The 15,775-nt window shown below is 41.4% G+C and overlaps 1 protein-coding gene across 1 annotated transcript in view; it reads right to left on the bottom strand.

Annotated features, from left to right (window-relative positions):
- Positions 1-4,692: 4,692 nt before the first annotated feature.
- The window catches only part of enox1 (ecto-NOX disulfide-thiol exchanger 1), a 42,161-nt gene continuing 31,078 nt past the window's right edge, over positions 4,693-15,775 (bottom strand). Inside the window, exons 12-14 of the mRNA XM_060929907.1 lie at positions 14,351-14,450; positions 13,194-13,279; positions 4,693-5,381 (exon numbers count right to left, since the gene is read on the bottom strand). Coding sequence (XP_060785890.1) covers positions 5,250-5,381; positions 13,194-13,279; positions 14,351-14,450 — 318 coding nt within the window. The 3' untranslated portion in view covers positions 4,693-5,249. The remainder of the gene's footprint in view (positions 5,382-13,193; positions 13,280-14,350; positions 14,451-15,775) is intronic.

The following is a 15,775-nucleotide window of genomic DNA, read 5'->3' on the forward strand; positions in this document are numbered from 1 at the left end:
CCAGCGACGACAAACGAAGCAGCTTCTTTTTCTTCCTCGCTGCTGGGATCAGGAACTGACTGGGATGGCACATACTCGATGATCGGAGTCTCATCTGCGATTGGTGTCTCATCTGGGATCGGAGTCTCATCTGATGGGTTGTTCTCGGGTTTGAATGTAGTGTCTTGGGTATCGATCGCAGCTTGAGGCAGGAGACAATGTGTGGACCCAACCTGCCTGGAGTAATTTGACACGGACACGACTCCATGACTTATTGTTCGAACACAGTGCACGTTGTGTGTACCGGGAACTGTGATCGCCGCACCCCACAGTTTGTCCAACTCTGGCTTCATGTCATTGATTTCAGCACTGCTTACATGAAGAATAGTTGTCGATTTCAGGAGCTCCTTGGCACAAGATGCGTATTCTTCTGCACTGGTGATGTGATAACGGCGACTCTTCACACCACTAAAAACAGTTCTTTTGACAGTTCCGCCAATACCATCAACGGCTCCTTTTCCGTGCGATGTTGCAAAGAAGTGCCAATGGATGCGTATGCCTTTCGATTCCAGCAAACTTGAGATGAACAAGAACATGTACTTCTGCTTGAAGTGCTGACCAGCGCCATCAGAGAAAATGTCTAGATCTGTAAGTTCACCTGGCATTGCCGCCCGCAGGTTGTCAATCAAAGTGTTCAAGAAGACGGCAGCAGTGTATTTATCGTGTGACTGGGTGTCAGATGTAATGCAGTATGACTTGGTATCTTCCATGATCCATGCGACAGCAGTGAAGATTGTCACCTGGATGTGACTCCAGTGCGCACTCTGTACCTCATCCTGCTCGATTATCGCAGCATTTTCACTAAAGTCAATCTGCATTACGGCGTGGTTGGGGCGAGGGTTCGAATAGGCCAGCACGAACTCAGCAGCCTGCTTGCTTTTGATGAAGCAGTGAATCTTGAAGGCGGGGAGCTTATCGGCAAGTAACTGCAATGCATCATTTACGGTTCCTGTTTCTTCCACTTTGGCCATCTTCCCTTCATCAGTACGAATCCACTTGAACCATTTGGCATTCTCGGACAACAGTTCATCATCATCAACCAGTTCTGCTAATGACTCGGTGCTTATCTTCCGCTGACAAGTTTCGCACTTCCCAAAAATACAGTTCTCATTGTCAATGTCACAGCACAATGTACGAAGGAGAAGTTTGTGATTGTCAGGAATGGTATTTATTCGACCGAGTCCTTGGAGTATAAGATTCACGTTTTCATGATATTGGCACACGCAAACATTGTGCGACATATCACTTCTGAACAGCACCACATCTGGCTGAAATGATTTGAAACTCGTCAGTTTGACAGAGTCATTTGGATTTTCTTCTTTATAGAGAGCAAATGCTTCCTGAATTGTCATTAAGAGGTAGTGGCGCTGTTGTTTGACTTTTTTTGCCATCTCTAACGACCGTTATGCTGTCCTTCCTGCCTGGGGCCGTCCAACTGATGTCTGACCGAAGGTAGAATTCCTGTATGCGATTTCGTATTTCATCTGGAATCTTATTAGCCGGTGGTGGTGGTGGGAGTTGTTCTGGTTCGGCAGCTTCTGGTTCCGCAGAATACTCTGCTTCAAATTGCTGGGTCAGTTTAGTAACAACCTTCCTTCGTTTGCGTGGAGATTGTGGAAGGGTATTAAGCGTACGCTTGACGGCACGATTGAGACTTGAGGGTGTACTGTATGCTTTAGCTTTGTTGTTTTCTGCTTTTTTGGCAGCCCGCCACGTCCGCATCCTATCTCTTGCCTTTTCATTATCAGCATCTTTTATTACATGAAGCCACCAATGCAAGTAGAGAAGACATGAATAAAAATTCTAAGTTGAACTGAAGAAGCCCACGAAGCCATGGAGGGTCAAAGATTGTGAAGTTGTCGAGTGCCCAGGGTGAATAAAGATATCATCTTACTGCATGTCTGTGATGTTTTAAGACTGGTATTGTGCTAATCTGCATTTCTATAACATAAAAATGGGAAAAACCGAAAAGAAATGCATTGAAAACATTGATTTAGTAAGTTAAAAGCTGATGTTACTCCGTGACTTAATCAGTTACTCCGTTACCTGGTAACGGAGTAACTGATTTGGACCACTGAACAAACAACCAAAAAAATTTTAAATCAAACAACTGATCTTAGAATCTGATTATAGGTCCAAAGAAGCTTTCTTTTTAAAAGTTTCACTTTTTCAAAATAAAAATTAGGCAAAAAAAAATTTAAAAATGGGGTTTTTTTGGTAACGGAATAACAATCAGGATTACCCAAGATTGTGAAATTCAGACCATTCAAAAACACCTTTTTTCAGATCAACCCCTAAAACTAAGGTTGTATGCTAATTTTATGATCATGGCAATGCAAATAATAGTTAAATGGATAAGATTTTGAATTAAACACTGAAGAAAAAACTTGAAGCAAAAATGCCAATATTTATGTGAAAAAATTAGTTCCGACATATTTACACACACCCCAATTCAAACAGCTCTCATTTTTTTCGTAGTGATCCAATTAGAGAAATTCAACTTCTTCCAGAAGGTTCAGACTAATACCTAAACATCTAGAATGAGCAAAAGTGCCTAAGACCATTTTGAATTTTTGCCATCGATGTTCACTTCCCCTTGACCTTGCCCAAGAGTAATATCAGTATCAAAAATGGGTTTCTCATGGTCAGAAACAAGGAAATACACATTAACTTCACATTTCTATCACATTTAGATCCTAAGATACACCCGTCTAGAATTTCATGCATAGAAACTTCAAATTTCAAAGGTCAATGACCTCTACCTGACCCCTGAAGTTACACCTAAGAGGAATATCAGTATTGTATGTGATTTTTTCATGTCCAGGCACATGGAAAAACACATTTATTTTACATTTACATCACATTTAGATGTTAAGATACAGCCTTTTCTAATTTCATGCATAGAAATGTGCCATTATGGAGGTCAATGACCTCTAGCTGACCCCAGAGGTCAAACTGAGAATGCCTCCACGTCTCAAATTAAAGCTTATGCCTTCAAGAACAAACCCTGAAAGTTTCATGCTTTTTCATTTTGTGCACAATTGTTATGCTTAACAGGCCCACTACGTGAACTTCTCGCAAAACGTGTCCAAATCTTTACAGTTTGAACATTCTTGGGCCATGAATGCAATGTAAATCCACCTTCTGTCATGTTGTTGCACCGGCCAGCAACACATCTGCATGGCATGGTGATAAATTAGCTCAAAATGGAGGATCAGACTTGCAGTCAGCTCTGTGTTTTAGTATAGCGGAAATGGCGATGAGATCGATAGCCTTCCTGCTGTGACATTACAGACGTCAAGGTCATTCACTCAGACCGCTACCTGTATGAATCACTTTAATTGTAAAAAATTACTATATTAGATTTATTGTTAACGCTTAAAACTATTCCTGTGCCATTCTTGAGGTCTCAAGGCATTTATAAACGAAAGTGAGGCCATGGTTCTGTGTATATGCTGTAATGTGAGTTTCTGCAGCTCCATCGATGGACAGCCTCCGATCAAATTCTTGATGAAAAGGAATGGGATTTTTAAAATGTGAGGGCCGTTGAGAGCAGTGCTGGTTTAGTGGTAAAGTGGTTTTTTTATATATATATATATATATATATATATATATATATATATATATATATATATATATATAAAAAACGCATATGTGACCATGAAAGCTGCTGTTGTCTTTTCTCCAGCAAAATTATACACGGATCAGGAACATGTAAATATGTACAGCACTTGGGTGCATCTAAACCCCAAACTAAAGCACAGTGTGGGACTGCACTCAGTAAACAAAGAAAAACCTGAGGGTGCTATCTCATATTCATTCATTTTTTTTTTACCTGATGAACAGGAATTTTAAACATTTAAACGTACCCAGAGTACAGTTCTGTCCCGTGTCTATTTGATTTGGTTTGCTGGTGTGTCACCTAAAAAGGATGAATTCTCTTTTGAGACTGGTTCCTCTCATTTCTTCCTTGTCCATCTCTGGGAGTTTGTCCTTGTTCCTGTCACCTCTGCCTTGCTCATTAGGGATCTAAATATAAATCTATATCCAGACCTCTGTGAAGCTGCCTTATTTTTTCTTTTTAACAGTGTCTATTATTAAAAGTGCTACACAAAATTGAGTCAAATCCATTCTGAAACTTCATACATACTTAAGCTGAAGTATATTACTATAAATACTAACTCTCTTCAAGAATAACTAGTTATTGCCATATCTTATGCTCATGGGCTTGTCCGAGACATCCTTAGTTGGAGGAGGAAATATAAAAATGTACTTAACAGTGAACTATCTCGTCGTCTTTCCTATTAAGACAACAGCTTGCTTTATTCAGAGTGATTAGGAAGCCTCTGCGTCATAGCTTCATCAAATCTACAGCATAAAATGTTCGTAAAAAAATAAACACGGTATAGCGACAGACTCCGAGACAGTGATGTGACACAGCTTTCATCTCTGCATGTGTAATAGTGTTAGTTTGTATAAAAATGGTTTTAATAGAGGTTTTGAGAGATATAATTAACATGAACTGATAACAATGGTGCATTATGACACAAGGAAAATGCACATTACACACACTGTCCACACAACAACAAAAGGTCCTAAACAGTAAAATATCCTGTCAAGCAGGAGTGGAAATGTTCATGAGTAAGCATTAACTGCAGCATGGTTACTATACTGTAGCTTTTACCACGACCTAAGTTCCCAAAAGAATTGTAGCACAAAATGCACAACGACAAGCTCGACGAGAAACTGTTTCTCTTAACACTTTCTGTAATGTTGAGGTGATCTTAAATCTGTAATGCTTTTGGGAAGCTGGTACACTTTCAACTCTGAAATAAATGCTCAATCCAGTGAATAGCCTCAAACACTGGATCTGCTGGCTGCACGCGTGTGTGTCACTGTACGTACATACCCATATTCCACATTCTTCATTTATAATTGAGCAGTCCTGCATTCCTCGAGTTCTCTTCCCACTGCTGACAGAAAATGCTGAATAGAGCTTCTCCACGTAAGCACATCTATCCTGATTCTTTGCATTTCCTTTGCTGATATCAGTGTCTATAAAGCAGAACAGCAGGGGTGACAGCTACAGCAGCGAGGGAGAACCCTCTACTGAGTTTCCCTGAGGCTCTGGTCAGTCTCATTTTGTCTACCACCGATCACAGCACCTGTAAATCCCATAACCTCAGTGTCAGTAACTGTCTCTCTGTTCGTTATGTTGAGCTGAGGGCCTCAAAACCACAGAACTTCCAGCGTTTTTCCAACGTGGCACCCACACCGCTAAACTCCTGCTTGAACATGTTGGGTAGCCGCACCATCAGTCGCTCTAGTTCGCTGGCGGAGATCTGAGGAGAGAGGTTCAGACATTTACCCATAAAAATACACATTTATTTATACCTGTTGTGAAATCTGACATTTTAATGCAAATTTAGTGCATCTTTCTACAATGCAATATGTCAAAATTAAACTCAATGCATATTAATCTTGTGACTTAGGTTGGCGGTCAAAAACCACTCAGTAAGGCCACGTGTGTGTCCTTAGTAGCTTAAAGCATGTTTAGTACAGGGTGCTATACTGAACATAAAATAATCTACATGGTAGGAAATAAGCCACTGAAAATAAATCATGTGCTTAACAAAAAAGGATGTGATCATACATATATATATATTAACCATGCAGACTCATAATTTTGTATGAAAGCCATATACATTTCTACTCAGGGAATGTGATTTATCAAGTTTTTCTTATGGATGTGTGGACTTATCACTTCTTGCCCATCCTGTGAGCAAAATGACAGAGTAATTACTGATTTCTGTGCTCATAAGGTACAGACAGGTATCGCAGAATGTCCATCCATTATCCATAACCGCTTATCCTGTGCAGAGTCATGGGCAAGCTGGATGGAGCCTCTCCCAGCTGACTATAGGCGAGAAGTGGGGTACACCCTGGACAAGTCGCCAGATCATCGCAGGGCTGACACAGAAAGACAACCATTCACACTCACATTCATACCTACGATCAATTCAGAGCCACCAACTAATCTAACCTGCATGTCTTTGGACTGTGGAGGAAACCCACGCGAACATGGGGAGAACATGCAAACTCCACACAGAAAGGCCCTCATCGGCCACTGGGCTCGAACCCAGAACCTTCTTGCTGTGAGGTGACCATGCTAACCACTACACCACCTTGCCACCCCGGTATCACAGAATATGCAAAGTAAAATCATATAAAAGGCATGCTTAAAGATTGCTGAGGGTGATTTCATTTACCCAGTACAGCTTTAGTCTCTGTTCTATGGTTTTCCGCCTTGGGCATGTTTCACTGAGCAATTGGAGACCAGTCTGGCAATTTCTAACAAACTCTGAGATGAATAATGATACATTACATGCATTCATCTCACTCATGGTGCAATACCTGAATTTCTGACCTAACATGAGGATGTATTTTTAAAAGAAACTTCAAAGCACCTGGAAAAGGGTGTCTGTTAAATGCTGTAAGAATAAACGTAAATTTCTCAAGACATTTTCATGCCATCACAGATTTTCTAAATGTAATTGGAGCAATAGTTTGCACACATGTATCCATAAAATCTAAAAATATATTTTTTTAATTTGTTTCTTAGACAAACCACTCCAAGCCAAATAAAGCATTTTTGTTTTACTCTACTTCATACCACAGTATCTCTACTTTATTCCCTTTATTATTGAATGGAAGTTGCTTACCCCGTATAGCCATTTGGGGTGTTTCTTTATGTAAATGCATATGGCCTTGCATGAGCAGAGTCCATCCATCCATGCATTATCTATACTGCTTATCTGTCAGGGTTGCAGGTGAACTGGAGCCAATCCCAACTGACTTTGGGTGAGAGGCGGGGTACACCCTGGGCAGGTCGCCAATCTATAGGGCCCTTTCACATGACATCATCATAACTGCAGATATGTTAATACAGCCATGTTGCTAGGTGAGCTTTGTGGACGATAACGACCGGCACAAGTGTACACGAGTGATTGTAAGCCCGATTCGGTAAACATCTACAGATAAACTTGAAGTTACATCGAAAAGAACAATGCCAGAGACCTGTCGTCCTTTTGGATGTAAAAACAGATGTGGAGATAAGCCTGGTTTAACCTTTCACTGCTTCCCGGTGAACCCAGAAAGATGAGAAAAATGGCGAGCTGCAGTTAAACGGGAAGACTGGATGCCAACAAAGCATTCCCATGTGTGTGGAGAACATTTTATATCAGGTTAGTCTGAAAGCTCTGTGCAACTGTTATTTCTCCGAACACTTTTTTTTAGCTCAAGGCCATACAGTTATAAAAATCCCATAGATCTAGATCTAGCCTCGGTTAACATTCAACAAGTCTGTAAGTTGGCGTAACATGGACAGAACTTTGAATAGTAAAGCTCTGAACAGGTTGCATGGTCTGATACTACTCAGGACAGTCTACTGGTACATACACTAGTGTGTCCTACTTAGCAGCTCTCCTGCACTACACAAAAACATGGTAAATGTATGAACGTTATAATGTATATCTGGATGTTGGCTTTGGACATGATATATTTTATTAGACCTACTGCTTGGCGAGTCTAGCAGCATGTTTATGTACTGATAATGTAGACGAGGCTAAACACTATAAAAATATGCTAGATCTAGGCCCTGGCTTGTTTATTACTATTAGAAGTCCATGACTGAGCTTACCTTTGTCATAATAAGTTATTTTTCTTTACAAGGAATTTCCCATAACTTTCCGGCACAAAACCTGCCTTGAAATATTGGTAGGCATCTGTACTTTTGTATGCCTTTAGTATCTCCGGTTTATTTAGAAGTCCAAATACAAAATAGTTCAGGATGTTGTAGTGCCTCAAATCTGGTAGCCGGTTTGCTGTAAACTTTTCAAGTGGAATAAATACATTTGTGGGTAAATTAAGAAGAAGCCTTTATTTTTGTCACATGTACACTTAAGCACAGCGAAATTCTTCCTCTTCATTGAACCCATCTGAAGCAGTGAACACACACACACACACACACACACACACAAGTGAGCAATGAGCATACAGACACATAGCCAGAGCAGTGTGCAGAATAAATAATAAATACATTCGTGGGTAAATTATATGGCTCCGTGATGCCTGCATGTTTCAGCTTTTGGCTGTAATATGATCTGCTGGTATAAAATAACATTTTAATAATTTCAGAGAGATTGTACTGACTGCAGTTGTCTCGATTTTCATTATTAACTGTGATGGCTATGTTTCTTTGTTTGCCTGGCAATATGGCGGATGCTGTGAGAGAAACAAAAATCTGTGACATCAGTGAAAAGCCCCTATTGTAGGTCTAACACAGAGACAACCATTCACACTCACATTCACACCTATGCACAGAGTAGCTAGTTGACCTTATCTGCATGTTTTTGGACTGTGGGAGGAAACTGAACACCCAGAGGAAACCTGCACAGGCAGAACATACAAATTCCACACAGAAAGGACCCCAGTTGTTTGGCAGTTTTGAACCCAGAATCTTCTTGCTGAGAGACCATGTTGCCCACATGAGCAGAGCAACAATTTAGAAGATATACTGTAGGCTTTATCAATGTCCACTGCTTTCAGCACATGTAATAAATGCCAAATTTCTTGTGTCTATCTGTCTGTCTGCCTGTATGTGGTATAGTGGTGCTTGAAAGTTTGTGAACCCTTTAGAATTTTCTATATTTCTGCATAAATATGACCTAAAACATCATCAGATTTTCACACAAGTCCTAAAAGTAGATAAAGAGAACCCAGTTAAACAAATGAGACAAAAATATTATGCTTGGTATTTTATTTATTGAGGAAAATGATCCAATATTACATATCTGTGAGTGGCAAAAGTATGTGAACCTCTAGGATTAGCAGTTAATTTGAAGGTGAAATTAGAGTCAGGTGTTTTCAATCAATGGGATGACAATCAGGTGTGAGTGGGCACCCTGTTTTATTTAAAGAACAGGGATCTATCAAAGTCTGATCTTCACAACACATGTTTGTGGAAGTGTATCATGGCATGAACAAAGGAGATTTCTGAGGACCTCAGAAAAAGCGTTGTTGATGCTCATCAGGCTGGAAAAGGTTACAAAACCATCTCTAAAGAGTTTGGACTCCACCAATCCACAGTCAGATTGTGTACAAATGGAGGAAATTCAAGACCATTGTTACCCTCCCCAGGAGTGGTCGACCAACAAAGATCACTCCAAGAGCAAGGCATGTAATAGTCGGCGAGGTCACAAAGGACCCCAGGGTAACTTCTAAGCAACTGAAGGCCTCTCTCACATTGGCTGATGTTAATGTTCATGAGTCCACCATCAGCAGAACACTGAACAACAATGGTGTGCATGGCAGGGTTGCAAGGAGAAAGCCACTGCTCTCCAAAAAGAACATTGCTGCTCATCTACAGTTTGCTAAAGATCACGTGGACAAGCCAGAAGGCTATTGGAAAAATGTTTTGTAGACGGATGAGACCAAAATAAAACTTTTTGGTTTAAATGAAAAGCATTGTGTTTGGAGAAAGGAAAACGCTGCATTCCAGCATAAGAACCTCATCCCATCTGTAAAACATGGTGGTGGTAGTATCATGGTTTGGGCCTGTTTTGCTGCATCTGGGCCAGGACGGCTTGCCATCATTGATGGAACAATGAATTCTGAATTATACCAGCGAATTCTAAAGGAAAATGTCAGGACATCTGTCCATGAACTGAATCTCAAGAGAAGGTCGGTCATGCAGCAAGACAACGACCCTAAGCACACAAGTCGTTCTACCAAAGAATGGTTAAAGAAGAATAAAGTTAATGTTTTGGAATGGCCAAGTCAAAGTCCTGACCTTAATCCAATCGAAATGTTGTGGAAGGACCTGAAGCAAGCAGTTCATGTGAGGAAACCCACCAACATCCCAGAGTTGAAGCTGTTCTGTACGGAGGAATGGGCTAAAATTCCTCCAAGCTGGTGTGCAGGACTGATCAACAGTTACTGGAAACGTTTAGTTGCAGTTATTGGTGCACAAGGGGGTCACACCAGATACTGAAAGAAAAGGTTCACATACTTTTTGCCACTCACAGATGTGTAATCTCATCTCATCTCATTATCTCTAGCCACTTTATCCTTCTACAGGGTCGCAGGCAAGCTGGAGCCTATCCCAGCTGACTACGGGTGAAAGGCGGGGTACACCCTGGACAAGTCGCCAGGTCATCACAGGGCTGACACATAGACACAGACAACCATTCACACTCACATTCACACCTACGGTCAATTTAGAGTCACCAGTTAACCTAACCTGCATGTCTTTGGACTGTGGGGGAAACCGGAGCACCCGGAGGAAACCCACGCGGACACGGGGAGAACATGCAAACTCCACACAGAAAGGCCCTCGCCGGCCACGGGGCTCGAACCCAGAACCTTCTTATTGTGAGGCGACAGTGCTAACCACTACACCACCGTGCCGCCCTAGATGTGTAATATTGGATCATTTTCCTCAATAAATAAATGACCAAGTATAATATTTTTGTCTTCATCTCATTATCTATAGCCGCTTTATCCTGTTCTACAGGGTCGCAGGCAAGCTGGAGCCTATCCCAGCTGACTGCGGGCGAAAGGCGGGGTACACCCTGGACAAGTCGCCAGGTCATCACAGGGCTGAAACATAGACACAGACAACCATTCACACTCACATTCACACCTACGGTCAATTTAGAGTCACCAGTTAACCTAACCTGCATGTCTTTGGACTGTGGGGGAAACCGGCGCACCTGGAGGAAACCCATGCGGACACGGGGAGAACATGCAAACTCCGCACAGAAAGGGCCCTTGTTGGCCACGGGGCTTGAACCCGGACCTTCTTGCTGTGAGGCGACAGCGCTAACCACTACACCACCGTGCTGTCTCTCACTCACTCACTCACACCCACCTCTACTACTAGGCTATCACTCACACACAGAGGCAACTCTACTACTAGGCTATCTCACACACACACACACACACACACACACACACACACACACACACACACACACACACACACCTCTACTACTAGGCTATCAGCTCATATACTGTGAGTAAAGATCAGGAGAATAAAAAAATATGATTTTAACTTCAAAGCTGATATAAAATAGATGTAAAACACAGGGTTGTAGCTTTGATCTAACATTAGCTCGTATCAACATATAGCTGTGTTCATGTTAAACCTTGGCACAGCTCTTCCTAATATTTAATAGAAAAAAATGCATATTATTCTCAATTGCGTGCTCTGATTGGCTACTCTACTACTAGCCTATCAGCTCATATACTGTGAGTAGAGAAAAACAAAATGGCAGAGTGTTACTGAATCAACCACGGACGAAATAAAAACTACTCGAAAACAACCCCCCCCCCCCCCCCCCCAAAAAAAAGCAACAAAATATGGAATAAACATATTTGATCGTAAGAATGTATCTTTTTTTATTTTTCAAGAATTATTATTATAGCATTTTTCACAAATTGCTACTGTCATTTCGCCAGTTTGTTTACATTCTAAGCGGAAATTATTTTGTCCGATGTTTTGTATAAAATTTTTGTCTATCGAATTTGCAAAAAATAAAAATGCTCTGTTTCTCAAAATCCAGTGAATGTGGATAGAATAAAACACTTATTCCACTCAATCTCGTTGTACATGGTTTATAGCCTACTCGGCGCTACGTGCCTTGTTGACTATCAGCTCATGTACGACTCGATTTGTTAACATTTAGAACTTGAGATATTTAGAACTTTCATTATACATTGAAATTTGAAACAAATATTCAAAATTGCTTGGACACATAACATTTGTGTGGCTAGCTGCCTTAGTTCTGGGTTTGCTCCAAGATATCTGAACTGTTAGAAATCTCAAAAATGCACTTGACATGACAGATGTTGGCATGAATGAATTTTCCCAGTCAGAAAATAGGCTTGGTTATTTCCATATGGCATGAATACAATGTTTACATCACTTTAGAAAAGAGGATCTACCATATACTTTAAAGGAGAACTGAAGGCAAATTTTTTATTATCAAAATTCTATTTCTCATTTTATTAAATATAGGAATGCATTTTTGATAGCTATTTTGTCACTGCTATAGCAAGTTATAAGTGTTTGAAATATGCTATGTAATATATCAGTCCAGGTGGCACGGTGGTGTAGTGGTTAGCGCTGTCGCCTCACAGCAAGAAGGTCTGGGTTCGAGCCCCGTGGCCAATAAGGGTCTTTCTGTGCGGAGTTTGCATGTTCTCCCCGTGTCCGCATGGGTTTCCTCCGGGTGCTCCGGTTTCCCCCACAGTCCAAAGACATGCAGGTTAGGTTAACTGGTGACTCTAAATTGACCGTAGGTGTGAATGTGAGTGTGAATGGTTGCCTGTCTATGTGTCAGCCCTGTGATGACCTGGTGACTTGTCCAGGGTGTACCCCGCCTTTCGCCCGTAGTCAGCTGGGATAGGCTCCAGCTTGCCTGGGACCCTGTAGAACAGGATAAAGCGGCTTGAGATGAGATGAATATATCAGTCCATATGTCAAAGCAATGGCCATAAACGAGATTCGCTGAGACCCGTGCGAGACATCGTAGGACGGAAGTAAAACGTACAGCGGAAATCAAAGTGACCAACATCTGCCAACGTTGTCAAAAGACGTGCGCGCCCTCTTTTGAATGCTGATGTAATCAAGCCGGAAGCTTTGTTTGTTTTGATAGCAATCAGGAAAGTTTGAAAAAAGTAGGCAGTAATCGTCATTTAAACTCGTTTTTGTGCAATATTTTGTTTGGAAAACAGTTTTCAAAATGGCAGCACTGACACCTGGCTGATACTTCACATTTCGAAGTCTCGCACAAGTCTCGTGAAGATTGCGCAGATAAGTGATGCCTGCCATGGACCAAATAGACATGGCTAAAAACCGAATAGGCAGATAAGTATAATATTTAATTGTAAGTAGTTGCCAATACGAGTCACGATATAAGGTTACTAAAACCGAAAACGTAATTGAATAACACATTAATTAAGAAATAAAGCAAGTTTAAAAATGGCTTCAGTTCTCTTTTAATATTAATACTTTAAATGTTATAAATTGTGTGCATTTACAGATGCCAACAAAAACATTCCTGACTGTAACAAAGGAAGAAAGGTATTACCTTTGCATCAAGCCTTTGAATGTAAGACCAAAGGTACTCGATGTTGGCTCCAAATGGGTGGACATGGAGGAAGGTTGATATGACTCCTGCACAAAGAGCACAGAAGGCTCAATATACAGTAGTTACAGCCACATTTGCAAGTAACTGACAGGCTGGTAATAAAAGCAGCCTGCACAATCATAAAACTCTTCGTCAGAGCAGAACCAGCAGTCACCCACCCCCTCCACTTTAGTTGATTACATTGGAGAGGTCCTCCAAAGGTAACGCAGTGAAGCTGAGGCAGAGAATATAGTGCCTTGCCTGGAGGGTCCCAAGCCAATATTTATTTCCTTGATTTATATGGCGTAACACTGCCAATTACAGAGGAAACTAATTCAATTCCCTTCACAAGCCCTACTTTCACAGAGGCTCACTCTTGAGAGAATAGGGGAGGGGTGGGCTTGATCATGATGTCTTTTGAAATGAGAAGCAGGGTAGCTGTGCAGAAGCAACCTTTTCACGTTCATGTAGAGTTGCAGTCTGCTGCTCCACCACAGATAAAAATGTATTTCTGTCTGAAGAGAAGCAAATCATCTTATATAATAGGAAGTATATTAGCAGTGTTACTTATGGGAGCAAATGAAGGTTTCCTCTGCAGAGTTAACATTGCAGTGCTGTTGACTGATGGTTTAAGCCTGTAAAAGTAAGCAATTTTGTGTTTCACTGTTGATCTTTTATGTCCCTTCTACTGGAATAAGCTGAGCTGTTCTGCTGTTCTGGCTTCAGGCCCTTCAGTCATTTTTTCAATCCTAGTTTCCATCTGTATAGTGCGTTTCCTCAGTGTTAGCAGGGCAAATTTGGTGTGTGTGCGCGCGCGCGTGTGTAGGTCAGAGCTAGTGGTGTGCCTATTAGACAAAGGAACAGCTCCCATGAGCCCTTTTGACCTTAGAACTCCTCAGGATCTCCATCCAAATGCAGAAGATCAACAGAAGCTGTGACTGCATCTTCTAGCAATGAGTATAGGAGCATTTCTCTGTCTCTGGCTGTCTCGCTCTCTTGCTCAGATCTGTTTAGATGTCAGAGGAAGACTAAGACTGTGTATTCTAGGCCAATCCATTCAGCATTCTTCCCAAGCCAACCTCTGTTGATCAAACTTACACAGACCAGCGATAACTTACCAAGTAACAGAGCTTCCTTCTCAGATCTTAGAAGACCTCGTGTCAAGACCTCATTGCTCTTCTCTCGATGGTGATAGAGTGCTGCAGTGCCATTTACTCCCTACACACACACACACACACACACACACACACACACACATCAGCAAAACTCAGTGAATGATGGGCCAGAAGCCACATACATGCTGACCAATCTGTAGTAAACAAGCAATCGGCTCTTCTTTCAGAGAAATCAATGTTTATTGACATTTACCCCAATTTCTCTTTGCAGAGGCTACAAAAGATTGCAGGCCATAAGTCAAATAAATAATGAAGTGATTCACAGATAAGGGCATCTCGCAGACACTTTGCGTTTTAGAAGCTCTTTAAGGTGACCTCACAAATAAAGGCAGCGTTGCATAAGGTTTGCATATCTATTTTAAATCCAAGCATCAAATTTCCAGTCAGTAACAATAAAAAACACTGTATGTGTACACATATACAGTACTGTGCCAACGTCTTAGGCGCCCTATTTTTTTCATACAAACTTTGTTATAGATTTCTATTTTATGATTTCTACATTATTGAGTCAGTACAAAAAAAAATTTAGAGTTCTAAACGTTCATTTCCCAGCACATAATTAAATGTTACAGAAAAAAACTTGAAAAGTGTTCAGAGAGCGCAGACCTCCGCCAAGAATCCTTTAAAAAAATCCGGGATCAAGAAGGTGATCCGGATCACCGCCAAAATTTAATGGATTGTTACTTGTGCCCAGTCACACCTCTGGAAAAAATTTCAGAGCAATCCGTTCATAACTTTTTCCGTAATGTTGCTAACAGACAAACCAACAAACAAACCAATGCTACCGAAAACATAACCTCCTTGGCGGAGGTAAAAATGTTTGTATCTGAGCAGCATATTACATAAGAGACCACTTTTCAGATAGGCATTCAGAAGCAGCCACAGTTCTTCTGGACACTTTGACTGTCACACTTGCTTCTTAATTTTGCAGCAAACCCCATTAACCTAGCCTAGTAAACTAGACCCAACCGCCTAGCGGCCAAAAATATTTTTGCCTAGCGAATGGGTCTAGCCTCGCACCATATAAACAAAAACACCCCGGGCATCAAATCATGCCCGCCAATCACAACGCAAGGTTTTTGTTTGGATTCTTTGGGCGGGCTTTTGCAGGAGTGACGACAAAGCTGCGTGACGCTGGAGAAAGCGCAACAGGAAAGATGGCTACGGCTAGTGAACAGCGCGCGTTTGACTCTGCTTTGGAATCAGTTTTAGAAGAATTAGACTTGGAGTTTTCGTTGAAACATGAGCAGGAAGAGGCTCTCCGCTCATTCCTTTTCAAGAAGGACGTTTTCGCTGTTTTGCCGACCGGCTATGGCAAAAGTCTGATCTACCAGCTGGCTCTGCTCGTAGCCAAAAGGATGGGGCTAG

This window comes from Neoarius graeffei, chromosome 9 (assembly GCF_027579695.1).
Source record: "Neoarius graeffei isolate fNeoGra1 chromosome 9, fNeoGra1.pri, whole genome shotgun sequence".
NCBI classification, from domain to species: domain Eukaryota; kingdom Metazoa; phylum Chordata; class Actinopteri; order Siluriformes; family Ariidae; genus Neoarius; species Neoarius graeffei.